Below are 22161 nucleotides of genomic sequence, written 5' to 3' on the forward strand. Positions count from 1 at the left end.
AATTGGTATACAAAGGCATTACAGGTCGGTGATAGAGCACTGGTTTAGTGTGCGACTGAGGTCAATCCCTAGGATCAAGCAAGGGTGTGTGCGTGTGTGCACGTCTGCTGTGTGTGTTGGGAGGGTGTCAGAAGAACTGTACCACCCAGGTGGAGAGGGACCTGTAGAAGCTATCTTAAGGTTTCCTGCCACCAAGATTTTGATGCCATGAATGGGGTACCACTGAGCAAGCAGGCTCCCCACTGAGGAATCAGTAAAGGCAAGCAAAGCTGGGTGGGGGTGTACTGTGGCCAGGGCGGGCTTTAGTCGGACTCTTTCATGTCGGCACGGCTCTGGGATCCACATGGGTCCTAGGACTCCTCCGTGGGCCTCCGTTGGCCCACAGGCCTCGGCACGTACCCGCTTACGCAAGGCCTTCTCCGGCAGGAACCCGCACACTGCAGCCGGGGCTCAGCTCCCTTATCCCCACCAGCACTGGGACCTCTGGTGCCGGGGAAAAGCCGGCCTCAGAGGGCGGCGCGCGCCATGCAGGTCCCGCAGCTCCCCGCCTCGGCCTCGCGCCTGCCGCCCCCGCGGCACGGTCAGCCGCAGCCCCAGTGAGGAGGAAGAGGCGGAGGAGGAGGCGCCGCCCCCTTGGCGAGCTCGGCGCCCCGGCGGCCTTGGCAGGACCCATGGCGGATCTCTCGCCTGCGCCGGCCCTGCGGGAAGGCGGCCCCCGTGCGCACCGGCCCTCGGGGCCCTCCCCTCCGCCGCGCTCTCGCTCCACCTCGGAGCCCGAGGAGGCCGAGCTGTCGCTGAGCCTGGCCCGCACCAAGACCCGCTCGTACGGCAGCACGGCCAGCGTGCGGGCGCCTCTGGGCGCCGGCGTCATCGAGCGCCATGTGGAGCACCGGGTCCGCGCCGGGGACACGCTTCAGGGCATCGCGCTCAAGTACGGAGTTACGGTGAGCAGGGCGCGCCGCCGCGGCCTGGGCCTGTGGCCCCCGGGCGGGGTCGGGGATGGGAGCGGAGGGTGGGGAGCAGGCCGTGCGTCCCCGCGTCTCCGCGCTGCATCCCAGCGCGCGCTGCTGCAACTGCAATGAGCGTCTAAGCTGCTGCTGCTGCGGAGAGGGGCGGCCGCCAGAGCTTTCCCGACCGTCTAGTGCATGGCGTTCCCAGTACCCCCCCTGCCAGTCTCAGGTCGTATCTGTCGCGCGAGAAACACCACTGAGGCCCGTGTTCTGGGCACTACCCACAGCCACCTTTACCCGTTTTCCTCCCCGGAGCTCACTACATATTTACTCAAAGCCACACGGATACGATTTCTGCGCTGTGTAAACAAGCTGTGATGAATCAGGATGTACAGTTCTTCCCGTGGATGGTTCTGGATCTATCGATTCTCCTTCTTTATTTAGAAGTGAAATTACACCCCTGTGCTCACTGGCGACCCTGAACGTGACACCTGTCGCTAAACAGCAGCCAGGAACTGTGGTCTAGGTGAGCTGGAAGGCCGTGTTTTACAAATTTATAAGGATGTGCGTCTTGGGTATATTGCATTACACCTTAGGGAAGATCATGGAAACCCGAGGGAACAAATTGTTTCATTAAAATTACTTATAATTAACAGTGAGCTGTGGGATGGCCTTTTTACATTGGAGCCCAGTATCCGTTTTCAGTGATCTTTCCTGGAGCTTCCTGGGCAGCAGTCAGAAGAAAGATGATCTTGCCTGTATCTTCAGAGTAACCTATTTTGCGTATTTAACCAGGTGTTTGTTTACCAGCAAGTCTTTCTCTATATCATTAAAGCGTTTTGAGAGCTTGATCACACCATTTTGAGACTCTTCTTGGAAGTTCTGAATGTGAATATATACTTAAAGCTTGTCTTCATGCATTCACTAGGGTTTGGTTTGGGTCAGAGCCTAGGAAAGCAGAACTGAAAAATCTTAAGTGTGTGAGTGTTCTGCCTCCAGTGCGCACCTGGTACCCAGAAAGGGCAGAAGAGGGTGTCCGATCCCCTGGAAATGAAGTTACAGAGGGTTGTAACCCATCATGTGTGTGTTGGGAATTGAACCCTGGTTCTCTGGAAGAGCTCAGACTGAGCCGCCTCTCCAGCTTCCATCCGTTTTCATGTTTTTCTTATTTAATTTGGCTTTCTTAAGACACCCAAGGGGAGACAGGTGTGGCTCATCTCTTTGCAGATGAGAAGATAGATGAGTGGTCAGGGTATTCACAAATATGGTTATAACCAAGACCGGCTTGAGTCGCAATAATAACGCAGGGATAAAGGAACTTCTTTGCTTTAAACATTACTTCCAGTCTGGATTCTTAACAAGAGCTCTCGGCATCCTGCTCACTGAGGAAGGAGGGTCTCATTTTGTCTGGTTTCTGTACATCTTAGCTACTAGGCTAGTATGTGTATACTTATGAATCAATGATATCCAAAAAAGTCATTTTCTATGATCTTTCCTTATGACAGTCATTCTGTGGCACATGTTCTTCCTGAATTGCTTGCTTCTGCTAAACACATGCTTAGATCTAGACTTTGGTTCAAATGCTTTCTAATCTGTGATTTAATTAAAGCACATCCTGTTACTTTGGACTTTATTACTATTAAAGTGTAAATCAGATTTTCCTTACCTTTATAAAGGCTTCTGATCTTTTTATTTTATTTTTTAAAACGTTATTCATTTTATGTGCAGGGGTGTTTTGCCTGCATGCATGTCTGTGTGCCACATGCATTGCCTGGTGCCTGTGGAGTCAGAAGAGGGCAATTCCCTGGGACTGGAGTCAAAGTCTGTTGTGAGCCACTACCACGTGGGTGCTGAGAATAAAAACTTGGTCCAGAGTAGCGCAACCAGTGCTCTTAACGCCAAAGTGTCTTGGCAGCCCTAACTTCTGATTCTAATGTAAAATCATATATAAAAAATTAGGTACTTAATCACTGGTCTCAAATAGTTTATAATATGATTTCTCAACTTCAATACTATTGTTAGTATATTTTTAAATATTTTTATTTTTTTTCAAGACAGTGTTTCATGTAGTTCAGGTTGGCCTTGAACTCCCTATGTAGGGGAGGATGACCTTTAACTCCCTGTGTAGGTGAGGATGACCTTGAATTCTAGATCCTTCTGCTTTCATCTGCTGGAGTAAGTTGTATATCCTGTGTGTAATGTTCTGTTGATACAGATGGGAAGATTCCGTGTTTCAGAGGCTGTCCCTAGCATTGAAGGCTATTTAACAGCATCCCTGTGCTCTGCCCAGCAGATACTCACCCTTCTATTCTCATCTGTATGTTGCTGGGTGTTCTCCTAAAGGCAAACTCACGCCTGTGTTTTGTTTTTGTTTTTCTTTGCTTTTGTTTTTGGTGTTTCAAGACAGGGTTTCTCCATATAGCCTTGGCTGTCCTGGAACTCTCTCTGTAGACCAGGCTGGCCTTGAACTCAGAAATTCATCTGTCTCTGCCTCCCAAGTGCTGGGATTAAAGGCGTGCGCCACCACTGCCCAGCTTATTTTTGATTTTCTGAGACAAGGTTTCTCTATGTAGCCCTGACTATCCTGGAACTCACTCTGTAGACCAGGCTGGTCTTGAACTCAAAAGAACACTGCCTCCCATGTGTTGGGATTCAAGGCATGTACTATCACCACCTGACTCCTAAGGTCTCTCTTCCCAGTGACTCCAGCTTGTGTCAAGTTGGCATAAAAACCACCCAGCAGGGTAGGTCTTGTTTTGTTTTGAGACAAGGTTTCCCTGTGTAATCCCAGTCTGACTTTGAGTTTGTAATTCAGCCTCAGCCTCTGGAGTGCTGGCATGCATCACCATTCCTGACCGTAAATGATCATTCTGGCTGCTACTATGAAGAGAGACTGTCTGGATCAGGACCGAGGGGGACAAGCTAGGATGAAGGCTTTGGAGTGATGCGTTGAACTAGAATAGTAACTAGGATAACAGCCGTGAAGAAGGGAAGGTGCGGTGAGAAGTGACTGGGTCTGGGGCCTCTGTTGATCCCTTGTTGGCTGTGTCTCAACAGGAAACCAGGGGCCACACACAGACCCGCTGGGACTGTGACTTAGTGGACAGTTTTAAACTCACTTGAAACATTGTGAATTTGTATTTTGGCAACTTGATTGCACGGTTCTCGCCTATGAACTTTCTTGATACAGTGTCAGTCACAATGTAAAAAAGATATTCTGCTTATTTGTTTACTGTTTCCATTGAGTATATCTGACTTAGACATCTCAGTCTGGAGACACAGGGGCCCTCTCTCTGTAAGGAAGAATTCTGTTCAAGAATTGAGCTGGGTTGATTGGCCCTAGTTCTTCCTTCAGTGAGTTGGAAGATATGACATTTCCACAATGTCCTTTCTTCAGTGAGTCACCACTAACTGACACTCATTATTTCTTCCTTCACTTGAGTCGGACCTGGGTTATTTGAGGCCTATGTTAGACACGAAGGCTACATGATAGAAATGTTCTCTTTAGAGTATGATAGGTCCTACAGAACAAGTGTGGATGGTATGGGATTTTAGCCCCTGAAGTGAAGCAGGCTCTAGAAGGTAGGATCCTAGGTTGGGACTGAGTGAGGATGTACAGGCTGCTGAAGAGCTGAAGATAGGAAATGCAAGAATTGATTTGAGGCCTATTTCTTTTCTTTCCTTTTCTTTTTTTATTTATTTTTTATTTTTTATTTTTTGAGACAGGGTTTCTCTGTGTAGCCCTGGCTGTCCTGGAACTCACTCTGTAGACCAGGCTGGCCTCGAACTCAGAAATCCACCTGCCTCTGCCTCCTGAGTGCTGGGGTTAAAGACGTGCGCCACCACTGCCCGGCCCTATTACTTTTCTTAAGAAAAAAAAAATTAAAGTGGGACCATACAGATGGCCTAGTGGTTAAGAGCACTTGCTGCTCTTTCAGGGGACCTGGGTTTGGTTCTCAGCACCCACATGATGACTTACAACCATCTATATTTAAATCTAGGGGATCTGATATCTTCTTCTGACCTCCTTGGGTACCAGGCATGTACATGAAGGCCATACATGAGAAATAAATATAAGAACATTTTTTAAATCACCTTTTTCCTTTGGGTTGGGGGAGAGGTGTGACATGCAACTCAGAATGTGAGTAGAAGTCAGAGGTCCCCCTACAGGAGTCAGTTCTCATCTCTACCCTGTGGGGTCCAGAGACCCATTTCAGGTCATCTGACTTAGTATCGAGCATTTTTTCTGAGCCAGTAGGCCCTCCTTTTTTATTTCTTTTGAGACAAGGTTTCATGTGGCCCAAGCTACTTTTGAAGTCATTATCTAGCCCACACTGGTCTTGAACTCCTGATCCTCCAGCCTCCATTTTAGAACTTGGGGTTATAGGCTGTACCATTCCCCAGGTAAGGCCAGTTCTCTGTACCAGCCGCAGTTGCTGGTGGGTGCTGTTGGTACCCTCACCTCCTCCAGCTGTGAGTCTAACACTCAGTTACACACAGAGTTAGGTTGGGGCATCTCTGCTAGAGTTTGAGGAAGTGGTTCTGGGAAACTGAAACCATTTGGGTTGGGTTGAGAAAACCATTGACTGCAGTTCAAACCTCAGATGTAAACTTGCTGGAATGTCCCTGAAGTGTTTATCTCTACTGAGACATTAAGGCCCCTTAGCTCTGGTTCTAGATTTAGCTATTGTTTAATTCCAGCATCCTGGCCCCTCCCTGTTTATCTAAGCCACTGGGGAAAATTGGTCAGGTCACAGCTCGAAATTGCCACTTAATGTTTTATTTGGAAACCTTGGAAAAGCCAGAGGACAGCACAGAAGCAGCAAATAGGAAGGAGGCAGCAAAGGAGACAGATTTGCATAAACTCCGCCTCCCCTTCCCTCTTTCTTTGACACAGTCTAGACTCACTCTGTATCAGAGAAATGCTTATACCATCTGAATGCAGGGATAACAGGCCACTATGCCTAGCATCAGAGTTCAGATTAAGTCCTGGTCAGCTCTTTCTCTTCCATTTAGCTGCTAAGCTGAGTTGCTCTGTGCTTCCCCACATTAAAGACACCTTGTTAAGGGAGCAAGAGCCCCGGGAGTTAGATTTAATTGTGTGGGCTATTTTTAATGGTAGCCACCGAGGCTGGTGGAGGCTGTTGACTGTTCACAGTGCCACCTAGAGTGAAAGGTATAGCAGAGTCACTTGTGATTTGGGGTTTTAATAGATTTTACGTGTTCCCCTGCCCCCCAACACTGTCACTGAGGAATAAGTATAGAGCACAGGTTCACCTTGCCTTAAGTGTAAGGTTCAGTGATGTTTAATAAGTTTACAATTGTGTTGTCCTTGTAACAGTTCTGACCCATTTCACTCACCATCTCCAGTTCCAGGAGATGGATTATATACCTTCTGACATATATAATATATATTATATTATTACTGATGTATTACTTATTTTAATTATAATTTAGAATTATAATTTAATTCTATTAATATATATTGTATATTATATATATGTACACACACACACATTTACCTTTTGGGGGCATTTCTTGTAAGTGGATTTCATATATCTTTTGAGAATGTAGAAAGAAAACAAGCATCCCTTTCCCCATGAGCACATGGTGAGGGGAAGGGACTGGTTACCACTAACATCAGAATGGAACAGGTCACAGATACATGGTGCATTAAGAGAACCATTTACTACTTCAGTCCGTTTCCTGTAAAAATAATGGTAGTTGTATATTATATGAGATTATTCTACAAGCCAGAAGCCACCATGAGATAACATTTGGGCCTAAGTCTTGTGAATTCCCTACAGTTTAAATTCCTTTTCACAACATGTATTCACAGGAGAACGACTTCAATGATGGCTGCTCGTGTTCTGCCTCATTTCACCCTGAGGGTTGTTACTTGCCATCTACGGTCTGTTTCTTAGCGATGAGATGGCAGGCTGATTTCACTGGGCCATGCTGCTCACGCCTGGCCAGGAGAAGATGGAAATGTTCAATTGCTAAACCTCTGACTTCTGGGAAATAGCAAGTCATTGTGAGTCTCTTTCTAAGGCCACACTTTCTGTTGTTCTCAGGGTTGAGTGGCTGTCAGGTTGAACAGCAGGCCATGGAGATGAGTTTTCCAGCTTTCCCTGCATAGAGCATGAGCTGGCCTTCTTTCTTGTGAGGTGAAATTTCCACACCTGTGTTCAGGTGGAGATAGAAAGTATTCCTCACGAGATAAAATATCCTCTGTGTCCTGGATTATCCAGTTACATGTCTGTTGCTGCTGCTTCCTCTGTAACTGGCTTTCTGTTCCTCACCCCTCCACCAGAGTCTTTCAGTCCGTGTACCCCACAGCTCCTGGGTAGCTGCTTTTTTTTTTTTTTAATAAATGAGTGATCTTTGACTATAATTAGATCACATCTTTTCTTTCTTTCATCCTGCAGGAGCTACCATTTTGTTTTGTTTTGTTTTGTTTTTTTGTTTTTTTGAGACAGGGTCTCATGTATCCCAGGCTGGCCTCAAAGTCAACTGTGGTTTCTGGAGTTTCTGTGGGCTTGAACTCCCAATCCTTTTGCCTTCACCTCCCAAGTGCCGAGATTACAGATACACATGTCCTGGGACTACAGATGTGCTACCATGCCTAACCTGGCATTACAGACATGTGCTACCATACCCATCCTCGGATTAGAGCTATGTGCTACTATGCCCATCCTGGGATTAAATATATGAGCCACCATTCCTAGTAGAAGCATTGTTGGAGGTTGAACCTAGGATCTTAAGCTTGCTAACAAAAACTACCTCCTCAGACTCCCATCTTTTTCAGAAACAAGAGTTTCCCTGGGTATCCTGGGCTAGCCTCTGCTCCTGTGTATGATGCTCATAGTTAGCCTTGAAGCTGCAGGGGTCTCCCTCCCTTGCCTTCCTAGCATTGAGATTCCAGGCTTGTATCTATACCTGTCCAACGGTTCCTTACCACATTCAAAGTAAACTCCAGTTAACTTCTCCACTTGATCGTAGCCACAAGACAGGGAGGCAGTAAATTCCGGCTTCTGTACCATGGCTGGAAGCTTATTGTCTCCCAGCATTGTCACAATTTTCCGGCTCTGCCACGTAGTTGTTGCTCTCAGTGTGACTGGTGTCATACTTTGACACTAGGTAAAGATTTGTTTTTAATTAATAAACAACATAAAAATAAACAGAATAAAACATCAAGCCAAATAAAAAGTGGGCTTTATTTTCACTCATGGGGATGAAAAGCCTGAGGTACTCTGCCTTCAGGCTCTGACCCACATGCCATCCTCCAAGGTGGCATCAGTGTCAGGTTCCACATGGTAGCAGGATGACTGGCAGGAAAGAGAGAACATTGCTCTGGAAAGTCAGAAGATGCCACCCTTCTAGGGTAGAAGTGTGTCGTGAAGCCGAGGTGCTGCGGTGAGGGGTGGGAGTGAGCGCATGCTCCCCATGCATTCTGGAGCAGCCCACCTTTGGAAGCTTGTGTGCCAAGGGAGATGGGGTACCCGGACATTAGGGACCCAGGAGTGGGTAGATTGGAATCTACCTCAGTCTTTGTGGGCAAAGTTTCAAGTTATTCAATTATCTCAAATCTGAGCCTGCTAGGCAGAGGTATGTGGGCTATTTATATTTTAATTTTGTCTGTAAAATGTCCCTACCCATCACAGTCTCGCTTTCCCACCTTCGCCATCTCCCCAGTTCAAGGGAAGCTAGGGCTGTGTAGTAAAACCGTGCTACAAAACAAAACGAGGCAGGAGGAGTAGGGCCCATTTATTTGACTGTTTTTTCTTTAGACTCTTTGAAGTAGGAATGATTTTTTTTTTTTCACTCAGAATCAGTTTAAAGGCTTGATTCAAGCCAGTCAGGCTGTTTCACAATCTCACTAAACTTTTTGTCTTTAACTCACTAGAATGATTTTGTGTAAATGAACCACACTGAGCTTGTGGGGTGCCTATCATGGTGCAAGTTCAAGGTTAGTATAGGGAAGTATAAGCACCCCACAACAGAGGAGAGTAGCAAGAAATGTACTCTACTGAGCAGTGAGCCAATTAGTGTGAGCCCTCACTGTAGGCCTAGGCCACATTCTTCTGTCTTCACATTTGTAAAGAGATCTGGCTTACAGAGCTGTTGTGAGGGTTATGGAAGATACGTATGCTCTAGTCTCCATTCCCCCTTTCCCCCCTCTGTGGGTGGGGCGGGCCTCCACAGGCTGTGAGGGTTGGAGATAGTAAACCTGTGTCCCTCTGCCACTCACATGTGCACAATCTCTGGGAACCCTTAAGTGAGGGCTCACTCTCTGTAGGGTAAACAGTGGCACAGTCTTAGTGAGTCTTACCTGGCCCTTGGATACTGACTCTTTAAGGCATCTGAAGTCAAAAGGATCAGAACTAGATTCCACTTTCTCTATGAGGCTGTCTCAATAGCTGCAGGAGTCTTGACATTCTGTTTACACAAATGCCTCTACCACCTCCTGGGTCTATTAATTCACCAAGCAGAATTCCAGAGAGATAGGGATCCCACAACTAGTAAAATTGTATAAATAGACTTTTTTAAATTTTTAAATTTTTTAAAAAAAGCCAGATTATCAGAAATGTTCAAATTAGAATTAAGTAAGTATTAAAGGGGCTGGAGAGATGGTTCAGCAATTAAGAGCTGTCTCTCCAGAGGACCTGGGTTTGATTCCCAGCATCCTCATGGTGGCTAACAACCTCTGTAGTGTTAATTTCACAGGATCTAATGTCCTCTTCTGGCCTCCAAGGGACTTGCATGAATGCGGGACACAGGCATGAACACAGGCTACACACCCATACACACAGTAAAATAATAAAAATGTATTTTAAATAAAAATAAATAAGTGATACAATTCTACATCTTTATACATCAGTGATTTAGGACACTGATAGTAAAAGGTGCCTTGTAGAGAATATAATATATGTTAAGAGCTGCCTACAGAGGTCAGAGGATGTTGCTCGGTTGGGTAGGAAGCTTGCCTAGCATTCATGAAGCTTGAGATTTGATTCCCAGCAACGTATAAACCAGGTATGGTGTCACATAGTGTCAGCACTAGGGAGGTGGATACAAAAGTCAGAAGTTCAGAGTCATCCTTGGCTGTGTAGTGACTTCAAGGCAAAACTGTGTGACATGAGGCTATGTCACAAACACCCTAACAAACCAACAACAAAAAGTCCCCAATAAAACAAACAAAATAAATAAATCTGCTTGTATAGGAGGAAATGACTTTCATGCAGTTCCTTGAAATAGCAGGAGTTGCTGGGCAGTGGTGTCGCACGCCTTAATCCCAGCACTTGGGAGGCAGAGGCATGTGGATTTCTAAGTTCGAGGCCAGCCTGGTCTACAGAGTGAGTTCCAGGACAGCCAGAGATACTAAGTAACCCTGTTCTGAAAAAACCAAATAAATAAATAAATAAATAAATAAATAAATAAACAAACAGCAGGAGTTATTTGCAGAGGGAAAGAACACTGCCGGGCGTGGGGGTAAGTGGTACTGCCTGAGGGCTGCAAGCATGATTTTGTTCAGAGTGCCGATGGGGTGGCTGGTGCCGAGGGCAGAATGGTGTATTGCAACTTGGAACTCATGCAGGTTCTGTCTCAGACACACTGCCCACTATCACCCTGATTCTAAGCAACAAGATGTCTGAGATAAAGAACAGTTCATTTTCTGGATCAAGTCTCTGTCTTAATCAGGGTTTCTATTGCTGCAATGAAATGTCATGACCAAAGAGCAAGTTGAGGAGGAAAGGGTTTATTCGACGACTTACACTTCCAGGTCAGAGTTCATCATTGGAGGAAGTCAGGACAGGAACTCAAGCAGAGCGGGAACCTGGAGGCAGGAGCTGATGGCAGAGGCCATGGAGGTTGCTGCTTACTGGCTTGCTCGAGAAAATGCCTTACTGCTGGATCTCATGGAGGCATTTTTCTCAACTATGACTTCTTCCTCTCTGTTGACTCTAACTTGTATCAAGTTGATACACAACACCAGCCAGTACAGTTTCCTCAGAAGATTTCCATGATGATGCTGCAGGTCTGGGATGCGAGCCGGAGGCCATGCTGAGGTCTGAGCTTCATGCTGCCACCAGAGGCTGAGTTTGTGTGCATGATCCATGCTACTGCAGAAAACCATGTGGGAAGTTTATCATCTATGCTGCTGCTAGCTGCTACGGGAGAAAGAAGCTTCTTTTGCAGTGGTAGTGATGACTGCAAACTCATAACTGAGGAGAGACATTGACGGTCTCAGTGACAACCTCTCCCTAACTCCCCAAAAGAAACAGTCTAGACAGGAAGCTACTGAAGAGTCCTTAAAAATTGTGATAAAGATTCTCTAGTGTAGCTTGAGGAGTTGATGGCTTCTGGTGGGAGATAGTGGGGTGGGGGAGAACCTGGGATAGGATGGGATGCTACACACAGGACTGGACCCACTCAGTTTTCTGTAAGGGACTGGCTACTGGGAGTTTGACCATGCTCCAGTGAGTATGTGGGCAACACAAATTGGGCTTGTTTTGTTTTGTGGCGGTCGGGCAAGGGTGGGAGGGTGGACTAGTGAAGACTGGGAAGTGAGTGTGACCAGAGTGCGTTGTCTGAAATTCCTAAGTAATTAATAAAAATATTATGTTGAGGGGAAAAAAGGCAACTTGGGGGAGGAGAGCGTCTAATTCAGGTTATTGTCCATTGTCAAAGGGATTCAGGCCAGGGATTTAAGGCAGGAGCCGATGCAGGGACCTGAAGGTGTGCTGCTTACTGGCTTGTTTGCTTCTTTAGCTTGCTTTTATTCTATCACCAGGATCGCCTGCCTAGGGGTGGCACCACGCCTGTGGGAAGGAACCACCTAGGTCAATCTCTAATCAAGAAAATGCACTACCCGGCTTGTCTACAGGCAAATCTTAGAAGCATTTTCTCTATTGAGAGTCCCTCTTTCTAAATGACTCTAGTGCGTGTCAAGTTGCTATAACAAGCCAGCACAGCATCGCACATAATTGTTCATGAATATGTATGATTCCACGTTTATAATAATTTCAACTCTGGAACATGGTTGTATATAACTCTGTTTCTTTTTTTTGTGTTATGTTTTAGATGGAACAGATCAAAAGGGCCAACAAACTGTTTACCAATGACTGTATATTTCTGAAGAAAACTTTGAGCATCCCAATTCTATCAGAGAAGCCTTTGGTGTTTAATGGACTTAACTCCATTGATTCTCCAGAAAATGAAACTGTTGACAGCAGTTTTTGTCATGAAGAGGAGCCTGTAGTGTCTGAGGAAGAACTGCCCCCTCCCAGTCCTCAGGACCCGGACCCCAAGCCTGCGCAGCCTGAGGAAGTGTCTGCCAAAGATTTCTTGCAAAGACTTGACTTACAGATTAAACTATCAACACAGGCAGCCAGGAAACTCAAAGAAGAGAACAGGTGAAGGTTCCTGGTATAGGTGTCAGTGTGTGAAGCAGTACTCTTAAGATGCCCTTGTTTGAAAAGCTGTCTTAATTATAGAAAGTGTGTGTGTGTGCATGTACAGGTGCATGTGTGTGTAGGTGTGTGTGTGCATGGGAGTGTGATGGCCAGAGGTCAACTTTGGATGCTGTTCTTCAGCATCCTGTATACCTTGTGTTTTTTGAGACTGGGATTGCTAAGTAGGCTTGGTTGGGTGATAGGGAGCCTCCTAGCCCTGGCCTTACCAGCACTGCGATTATTATGAATTTGCTCCTATGATTGGCTTTTTGTGTCGGTTCTGGGTCTTGAGCTCATGTCCCCATGACTGCACAAGCACTTTATGGACAGCTATCTCCTCAGTCCTAGAAAGGCTTCTTTGATATATGAAATCTAAACAGAGCTGCTTCCCAGTACACAAGGCTTTGTCTGCTGTCTCGCAGGTGTCTCTTATTTAGCATAAAAAGTTTGCTTCTTTGCCTAATGTTACTGTCCAGCTAGCAGTTTGAGGTAGCAGCTGGAACTAGACCATCTCATGACCCTTCAAGGGGAGCAGTTCCCCGGGGAAGGAGTAAAATACTGAGGTTGCAGCACTTGTCGAGACTGCTGCTGTTTGTTTCCCTATGTTAAGATTCCTCATGAGCCCTTTAACTTTGACACTAGAGCAAACCTTTCTCTCTACGTATAATTTTGTTCTTTTTCTTACATGATTTCACGAAGGGATACAAACTATTGTTTCTTTTTTTATCTTGTTTGCTATTTTTTTGTAAATAGAATTGATTCCAAGGTTCAACCACTGTCTTTTTTTTATGGTTAATATATTGATTTCTTAGTCTTCCTTTTAAAATTTCTATTTTATAATATATGCCATTTGTTTTATGGACCTCAAATCTTTTTAATTTTTATTTATTCATTTATTTTTGAATCAGTGTCTCACTGTAGAAAGTCTGCTTCAGCCTCCCATCTGGCATATATAATTTAATTTGATAATATAATTTAGTATAATAATAAATAATGGAATAAAATATAATTTAGTGTATCTTTAATATAGTTAGATATTTTGTAAGCAGATGCTACTCTTTATCTAGTAACTGAAAGTCCCATAGAAGGGAAGAGGGAAGCTAACCTGAGCAAGTATGCCTCTTCACCTGGCTGCCAAGGCACATAGAGTGTTCTGTTGGTATCTTTTTGCTCTTCTTTGGCAAGCAGATAATAAGTTATATGTGTCTGTTTGTTAATACAATTGTAAACACTAATTTCTGCCGTGTTTCTCTTTTTCAGGGATGAAGAGAGTCCTTATGCTGCTTCTCTTTATCATAGTTAGTGACTGGCCGACTGACTAATCCAGATCACGAAATGGCTGCACCCTAGAGAATCCACCGGCTCTGCCTCAGAAGCAACGCTGCTTCTGGACTCCCGTAGCGCACCTTTGAGCCACAGTTAAGTAGACCAACTGCGCTGCCCTGACGTGTCAGCTCCTCTGGCTTTCTATAGTTAAGTCTTCTTATGGCATGATAGCAAAACTGTTTATTCTAAAGCCTATAACTTTTGTAGATGGTGGTAGTTTTAGACCAGCTTTTGTAGATACAAAAAGCATCAGAGACTCTTTATATATTTAAGCAAAAGCTATGTTTATTTCCTTATGAGATCCTAAATGTATGGAAAACATGGTGGCTGTAAAGTGATAATGCATTTGCTGTGTGTTTATAACTCAAGTGCTATAATATATATTTCAATATCACATATTCTGTACTAATGTAAAGAACCAAATTTTGTCTGCTATTTTGTAAAAGTAAACTACAAATGTCTGGATGAGAAAATAAAGTATGTTTTCACACAGGAGCCTTCATTTCTTTTATTCTAAATGGGGAAATAAGATTGATTTTGTTTGGTTTTGTTTTTGTTCAGAAGACACGGATTCATGTAGTGCAGGCTGACCTTAGATTCACTGCGGATCTGAGAATGACCTTGAACATCTGATCCACTTGCCTCTACCTTCCAAGTGCTGGGACTCCAGAAGAGCAAATGAAAGCACATCAGCACTGGACAGGCAGGACTCTGTGGGCATTGTACCTCTGTGTCACTTCACTTTACAGTATGTCATTACTGTGCCCATTGAATTAAAAGTTAGGTTTTTGTCTTATTAATCTTGCTTTTTATTATGACTATAAATTACAGCAGTAAACTTTAAGCAACATACCAATGACAGGTGATGTTCTTGACATCTACTCACTTACTGGGTTAAATACCTTTAACTGGGTCAAATAAGTCTTTAGGCTTCCACAGAAATTTCCCTTGATTACCTCTCCTTGACATTCCCCCATTACCTGTGGAGTAAAATGGAGTCTGTTTCTCTGTTTTCATTGCCCTCTTTCTTCTTCTTCTCTATTACTTTCTTCCCCTACACTCCTCAGTAGCAGGAGCCCTGGGGTGTTAGTGTAGCGGAGCCTGCAGTACCAGAATATCATTGACTTAGTTACTCTTTGCTTGCCATGCTAAGGTATCAGGGCCAAGACTACTTTGAGAAAAAAGAGCTTACTTAGGGCTTACAGTTTGAGATGGTGACTCCATGACCATTATGATGGGGAACATGGCCCACATAGTTCTGAACCAGTGCTGAGAGGCCACAAGTTGATTCACAAACATAAGGTGAAGAGTACACATTGGGAAAGGTGTGGGTTTCTGTAACCTCAGAGCCCTCCCCAGTGACACACTTCCTCCATAAAGGCCACACCTTTCTAATCCTTCCCAAAGAGTTCTACCATCTGGTGACCACAGCTCAAACTTATATATGCCTCTGGAGGGCAGGAGGCTCATTCAAGCCACTACAATCATAGACCCAGCCTTGGGAGGGCCCACAGGTGCTGTGATGGGAAGCTGTACTTGTCTTGCTGGTTTGTTTGTTTCTCACTTAGTCCTTTATGTCTTCTTGTTTCTCACTGAACACTTGAAATGCTCTCTCTCTCTCTCTCTCTCTCTCTCTCTCTCTCTCTCTCTCTCTCTCTCATTGTGTGTGTGTGTGTGTGTGTGCACATGCATTTACATATGCACGAGTGGAGTCCAGACACTGAACATCTTCCTCTATCTCTTTCCATTTTATTTATCCACTCAGAGTCTCTCTGAACCAGGAACTCATCAATTCCAGCTAGTCTAGCTAGGCAGTTAGTCCCAGGGCCCTGCCTCTGCCTCACGAGTGCTGGGATTACAGGCGGCCAGCATGCCCTGCTTGGATCTTCTGTTGGGGATCTCAACTCTTGGTCGTCATGCTTGCTTAGAAAGAGATTTATCCACTGAGCCACACTCCCAGCTCCCATGCTCTCCGACCTCAGTTCCTCAAGCTCGAACATGAGACCATCTCCCCAGCTCAGAACTGGACATTGTCCAGACAGTGCTTCATTGTTTCTGCTATAGTTGTCATGTGAGCTGCGGAGGTTTAATTGGAAAACGAGAAAACAAAAAGGAAAACAGGAGAGGCCCAAGCAAGCTTCTGTGGGCTATAGGAATAATAGAAAATAAATGCTCAGCAGAAAATTATTTAATTTGGCAAGATTGATATCACAGAAGCTCAAATTATGACCATAGGCTCAAATATGTTTCTTAATCCCTGTCAGCAATTTCTAGCTAAAATATCTCTCATCTTCAAATATTCAGGAATTTTGTAGCCTCAGTTTATCAGTACTAGACTAGAGGGATTTGTCTTGACAGGGTTTTGTTTATATCCCTGGCTTGAAATGACTCTGGCCAGCTTGAGCATGGCAAACATGGCTCTGCCAGGTCTTGCCCTTCTCTCCCATTCTTTCTGCCTTGCTAAAAACCATTAGATTACATTCGTAAAGCTAGCCACCAAGGTCCATTCCCTTATTTGGCTACTTCCTCCTCCTGAGGCTGACTACCAAAGCCTAGCTATCAAAGCACTGAAGTCCACAGTCAAAGCTCCTTTTGGATCACCTGATTAACCTGTCCAATCAAAGTTAAATGTGCATCCTAACACTGGTGTTTCCCTTTACTTTCACAAACTGCCATTTGTCTACATGCTTCGTCTATCCAGAGGCAGCCCTGTGTGTGTCTGTATGTGTGTGTGTGTGTCCAGACAAATATCTTTTTCCCTCTCCCTGTTCCCTCCCCTTCTCCCTCATCCTCTACCTCCTGTCTTTGTCTCTTGTTCCCTGCCCTCTGCCCTCTGTCCCTCTGGGGCAAATAAATCTCCTTTGTGCTGAGGCCTTGGTCTAGAGGTATCTTGAGCCAAGACTGGTCCCTCCAAGGCTGACTTAGAACTTGCTATGTAGCCCTGCCTGGCCTCAAACACACACCAATCTTGCTTCAGCCTTCTGAGTTATGCCACACTAGGCCAGACTGACTGGAACTGGAAGTTGCTATGTATTCCAGGCAGCCTCTGAATTGGAATCCTCTTGCCTCATTCTGTCAGAGTGGGGATCTCGGGCTTTTGTCACATGGTTGGCCACTTCTGTTTGCTTTCTTTCGTGACAAGTTTGCTGTGTAGCCCAGTTTTACCTCAAACTTGAATCTTCCTTGCTTCTTCATCATGGGTAGAGTTCTGAAGTACCTTGGCACAGAATCATCATAGTGTGTACCTAGATTGTCAAACCTGGCTTCTGTGCCCAGTTCACCACTTCTTGACCTCATGACCTTGAGCTTATCCAGTGTTCCTGATCCCTCTGTGAAAGGATGCTCTTGTTTGTAAAATAGGACCAAGCGTGCTCCTTCTGTCTTGATTACCAAGAGACACTAATGAAAACTATAATAAAATACATTTCTTAAAAAAAAAAAATCCCTCATAGATACTCAGGTATGCTTTTAAAAAGTGTTTTGGCTAAGATGATGCAGCCCTAACCAGTTTCCTGTCTGAGGTCCAAACAGCCTGCATGACGTAGTTAAAGCAGAGTCGGTTGAGCTAGCACAGATGATTCATTAAAGAGTTTGCTCATTGTGCTTTGGTAAATACAGTTTGGGTAAAGGTTTTGCACTCTCTGTCCACACTCACCTGTGGCTGAGTCCTGGCTTCTTTAGAACATCTGGAGAGATTAGTTTGTGTGCCCAACAGGTTTTTTTGTTTTGCTTGCCTCTGTACTTCTCCAGGAAGAACTAGCTTCTATGAAAACCCAGTGTTACTGGGATTATCAGAGAGGCTTCAGGGCAGTGTAGCCACCACCAGATCACGGGAAGTAAGGACAGCCAATTTACAGAGCTTGTTATGTTTATGGTTCCAGGTGAGCATGTATAACATGCCACTAGTTGAGTGATGTATTCCAATGCCACCTTTGACTTGGGAGCACCTACGTTCTCAGAGCACCACTGGGTTCTGTTGCTTGTTTTCAGGCTTGTGTTTGTGGTGGTGGTGGCGGTGGCGGTGGCCAAGTTGCAGGAACCTCAAGTTCCTAGCCTTTTTCCTTCTGGTGATTTTTAGCTCTGTGTGTGTCATGTTGCCTGGTCCTTGGCTCTCTGGTGAGATAACAGGACTAAGTCAAATCCAGTTTACATAATTGGACTCTAGCATAAATTTTGACCTTGACTTTGAACAGTGTGTGAACTTATTTGGCTTCTTGACTATATTCTCTTTATTGAGTTAGCAATAGATGTCTGAAAAACTCAAAAGACTTAAAAAAAAAGAAATATAAGGGAGTAAATTGTTGATAAATTCAATTGTGTGTGTATGTATGTGCATGCATGTATGTGTGTGTCTGTGTGTGTGTATTTGTGGGTGGTGTGTGTATAAGTGTATGTGTGCATGTGCATGTGAGTGTGTGTCTGTGTTCACGTGTGTGTATGTGAGTGTGTGTGTACCTGGTCCTGAGGATTAAATCTAGGTGTTGATGTAAGCATTCTGCCATTGCTATACTCCCAGGCTAAACTCAGTGACTCTTATACCCCTTTCAACCTCCTCTTTTGTGACATTGGGTCTTACAGAGAGGGGAAAGGGAGGGAAGAACATGATATAATTCTATTTCAATTAAAATCTTTTTTTTTTAAGCAGCTGTTTCTCAGAGCATCAAGGATATGAAGAGATGTGGGTTTATTTCCGTGCCCAACAGAGAACTACTAGTGGAAACAACATCATATGACAAACATCCAACGTGGTGCTCAGGTGTCTAGCATGCCAACACAGGGTCTCTCAGATGGGGGGGGTAAGACAGCAGGAAGTAGAGTCAGATTTATGTTCAACCCATTAGAGTCTTTTCCAGAGCAGCACTTCTCTGATTACAAAATGTAAATACAAGAGGAAATAAGGATTCTATATAGAAAAACCTCAGCTTCTATACAGCTTTACTTTTCATAAGTTTTTTTATGGCAAGAGAGCTCTATTTTACTCATTTCTAAGCGATTAACTACTATAAATTCAGCACATCCTAATACTCCTGGACTGGTAAATCTTTAACTGCTGAATTAGTTTTTAAGCTATATTGTTTTTGCTGGAACAGTTGGAAGGCTCAGGTTGCCTGCCATTTTCACAGGCTGCTGTAGATGCGTTTGATGGCGTTGGCTTCTTCCTTATCGAGGATGCCTTTCTCCACATAAGCATCAGCTTGTTGGTTGATAAAGTCCCTCATCTTTGAAAGGTCGTAATCTAGAAAATATTATTAGAGTATTGTGAGCAAAGATCAGGAAAAAAAATCTCATCACAATGTTTATCATTATGAGACATTTTATGTAGTAAGCAGATTCCCAGCCTTGATGTTTACACTGAAGGATAGGAAGTTATGGGTTTGGACAATACTGTGCTATTTAAAGTGTTTCTGGGTACTGTATTATCTCTCCACCACAACCCTGGGGAATATACTCTTGCATGTGACCAACAGAGAAAAAGGCTCATAGACCAGGGCTTAGCAAATGTTAATGTATGTGCATGAGGCTCGTGGAGTGTTGTTCACACTCTGGGGTGAGGACCCAAGCTTTGCATTTTAAGCAAACTCCGAGGAGGTGTTGCTGCTGAATCAGGAATGGTCAGTGTCTTAGGGTTTCCATTGCTATGAAGAGCCACCATGACCAAGGCAACTCTTATAAAGGGAACATTTAATTGGGTCTGGCTTACAGGCTCAGAGGTTCAGACCATTATCATCATGGCAGGAACATGGCAGCGTGCAGGCAGACATGGTGCTGGAGGAGCTGAGAACTCTACATCTTGATCAGAAGCCAACCAGAAGACACACTGTCTTTGGAAGGGGTCAGAGCTTAAGCACTAAGGGTCCTCAAAGCTTGACCCCCAATGACACACTTCCTCCAACAATCCTGCACCTACTCCAAGAAGGCCACACCTCCTAATAGTGCACCTCCCTCTGAATGTAGGGGGGTCATTCTCATTCAAACCATCACACACACCTTGCCCAGAATGTGAATTACTTTTTAAAAAAGCACACCTGCTTTTCCTTTTTTCTTTAGTACTTTATATATCTCAGCACCTGGGAGGTAGAGGCAGGAGGATCAAAAGGTCAATGTCATCTTCTACTATTTTGTAAGTTCAAGGTCAGCTTTGGCTACCTGAAGCCTTGATTTGAAAAACAAAAGCCAAGGACCTCCTCTCCCACCTATGCCCAACAAGGCCATCCTACCCTACATATACAGGTGGAGCCATGATTCCCTCCCTATGTGCTCCCAGGCTGGTGGTTTAGACCCTGGGAGCTCTGGTTGGTTGGTATTGTTGCTCTCCCCATGGAGTTGGTCCCTTGAACGCTGGATGCCCTAAAGTGGGGGAATTCAAGGGTGGGGAGGTGGGAGTGGGTGGGTGGGTGAGGGCACATCCTCATAGAAGCAGCAGGAGGGGGTGTGTGGGATGAAGGGTTTCAGTGTTGTAGGGGGAAATGGGGAAAGGGGATAACATCTGAAATGTAAATAAATTATCTAATAAAAACAAAGAAAAACAAAAACTAAGAGGTGTGAGGTTTAAATGAGAAATGCCCACCAGAAGCTCACATATTTCAGCACTTGATCCCAGTTGGTGGTGCTTAGATCATTAAACTTTTAGAAGACAGTCTTGCTAGAGGGAGTATATCATTGGAACAGGCTTTCAGTGTTTATCACCTTGCTTTACTTGAGGTTCTTACTTGTTTTCTGTTTTCTATGAGTGGATAAAATATGATTAACCAGTTTCCTGCTTTAGCTGTCCACTACCATGCGTCTCTTGACATTATGGACTCTTCCTCTGGAGCCGTAAGTCTAAGTTAGCTCCTTCTGTAAGTTGCTTTTGGTCCAGGAACAGAAAAGTCAACAACACAGTTACATAAGATCTTATCATCCTCATTCCCACATCACACAGATTTTTCTTTTCCTGGGTTTTAGAATGAGATTTAGGTCATCCAGGGCCCTCACAAACAGGGAAGCAGCAGAGGCTAAAGGTCAGAGCTATAGTAAGTTTTCCTGTCTACACAGCTGCAGACATGGCGTGACCAAAGCACCTAGACCTCCATAGGTTTGAGAGACACCCACCCAATGAATGCCAAGCAGAACATATATGGCAGCTGAGGAGGCGGCGCTCACTACCACATGGTTCCCTTACTTCTTGGAGGCAGAAGAAAGCACCAGAGACAATACACTCTTTGTGATGTTTTCTCTCAGGCCCTTCCCTCTGCAAACACCAGGGTTCCAGGTTTCCCTGGGTGGGTCACCCTGGAACTAGACAGGATGGGAATAGCACAGTGCTGGCTAGGACCAGAAATAGGATACAAATGTGAACTAATGATGTAAACCCTCCAAAATGTTGTCTGCAATTTGCACCTGCTTTGGAATGCAGTTTGGTACATGATGAATTTTTTTGATATGAAGAGGAACATTTTAATTTTAGAGTCTCCACAGTCCTTAGTGGCTTTAGTGGTATATCAAAAGATGCATTTTTAAACAGTGACGGATTTGATGGAAATATTGCTTTTGTAAATTTTTTTGTATGTGTAAATGTATATGCATCTTTGCATGTGTGTAGAAACTCCTGTGTGAGTGTACATATGTGTATGCATGTTTGCATGTATGTGTGTAGTGTGCATATGTGTATGAATGTTTGCATGTGTGTGGGGAGTGCACATATGTATATGTATGTGGAGACTGTTGGTATCAGGCTCTGAACTCAGTGACATCACATCTAGGCAACTGCCACATTGTTGCCAAGGCAACCACCATACATTCCCAGAATCCACCTGGCTATCTCCCACCTTTACCTGGGAAAGGCTATGTCATCTCCCATATAAAATTGTCAGAACCCCCAGACCTCACTCTCTTCTTCCTTCTTCCTTCTTCCTTCTTCCCTCTTCCTCTTCCTCTTCCTCTTCCTCTTCCTCTTCCTCTTCCTCTTCCTCTTCTTCTTCTTCTTCTTCTTCTTCTTCTTCTTCTTCTTCTTCTTCTCACCCCCCTCCCATCTTTGCCTTGTCTCTTGAATAAACCCCACTTGGAACTGTTTGGTCTGGTGTGGTCTGTTCTAAGCTTTGAGCAGATATATATCATTGGTGTATTGGCTGGGAACTGAAGACTTCAGGAACTGCAACCTGTGCAGCTGCCGCTGGCGCTGGCTTCTGTGACCGTGCAGGACTACCACTGGACTGCTGCCACCTCCACCACCACCACTGCAACCACTGCTACACCATGTGAACTCCATCCTCTGCTACCTGCCATCACCGACCTCGTGGATTTCCACCACTGCCTCAGACCAACTCCACCCATTGCTGCGAGGCTCATGGAACTTCCACCACATGAGCTATGCCACCATGGCCCCCATGTGGAGCTGTGCTCTGCCACATAGGCTAGGTAGCCGGACAGGCCCACTCAGACCTCACGGG

At 44.8% G+C, this 22161-nt stretch overlaps 2 protein-coding genes across 4 annotated transcripts in view; one reads left to right on the forward strand and one right to left on the reverse strand.

The window, feature by feature from the left end:
- The first annotated feature begins 580 nt into the window (after positions 1-580).
- On the forward strand, positions 581-14227 carry Lysmd2 (LysM domain containing 2). Of its 2 annotated transcripts, none has more exons than XM_028773604.1 (3): positions 581-944; positions 12036-12367; positions 13667-14227. In XM_028773604.1, the coding sequence occupies exons 1-3, from the start codon at positions 672-674 to the stop codon at positions 13707-13709; spliced, it is 648 nt and encodes a 215-aa protein (XP_028629437.1). In that variant the 5' UTR covers positions 581-671; the 3' UTR covers positions 13710-14227. The 2 variants fall into 2 exon arrangements, with proteins under 2 accessions (XP_028629437.1, XP_028629439.1); XM_028773606.1 differs by lacking the exon at positions 581-944 and adding an exon at positions 1395-1476.
- A 4120-nt stretch (positions 14228-18347) lies between these two features.
- The window catches only part of Scg3 (secretogranin III), a 47133-nt gene continuing 43319 nt past the window's right edge, over positions 18348-22161 (reverse strand). For both annotated transcript variants that reach the window (XM_028773597.1, XM_028773595.1), the window contains exon 12: positions 18348-18968. In XM_028773597.1, coding sequence (XP_028629430.1) covers positions 18850-18968 — 119 coding nt within the window. In that variant the 3' untranslated portion in view covers positions 18348-18849. The remainder of the gene's footprint in view (positions 18969-22161) is intronic.

The sequence above is a fragment of the Grammomys surdaster genome, unplaced genomic scaffold, assembly GCF_004785775.1.
Source record: "Grammomys surdaster isolate TR1022 unplaced genomic scaffold, NIH_TR_1.0 231, whole genome shotgun sequence".
Classification (NCBI taxonomy): Eukaryota; Metazoa; Chordata; class Mammalia; order Rodentia; family Muridae; genus Grammomys; species Grammomys surdaster.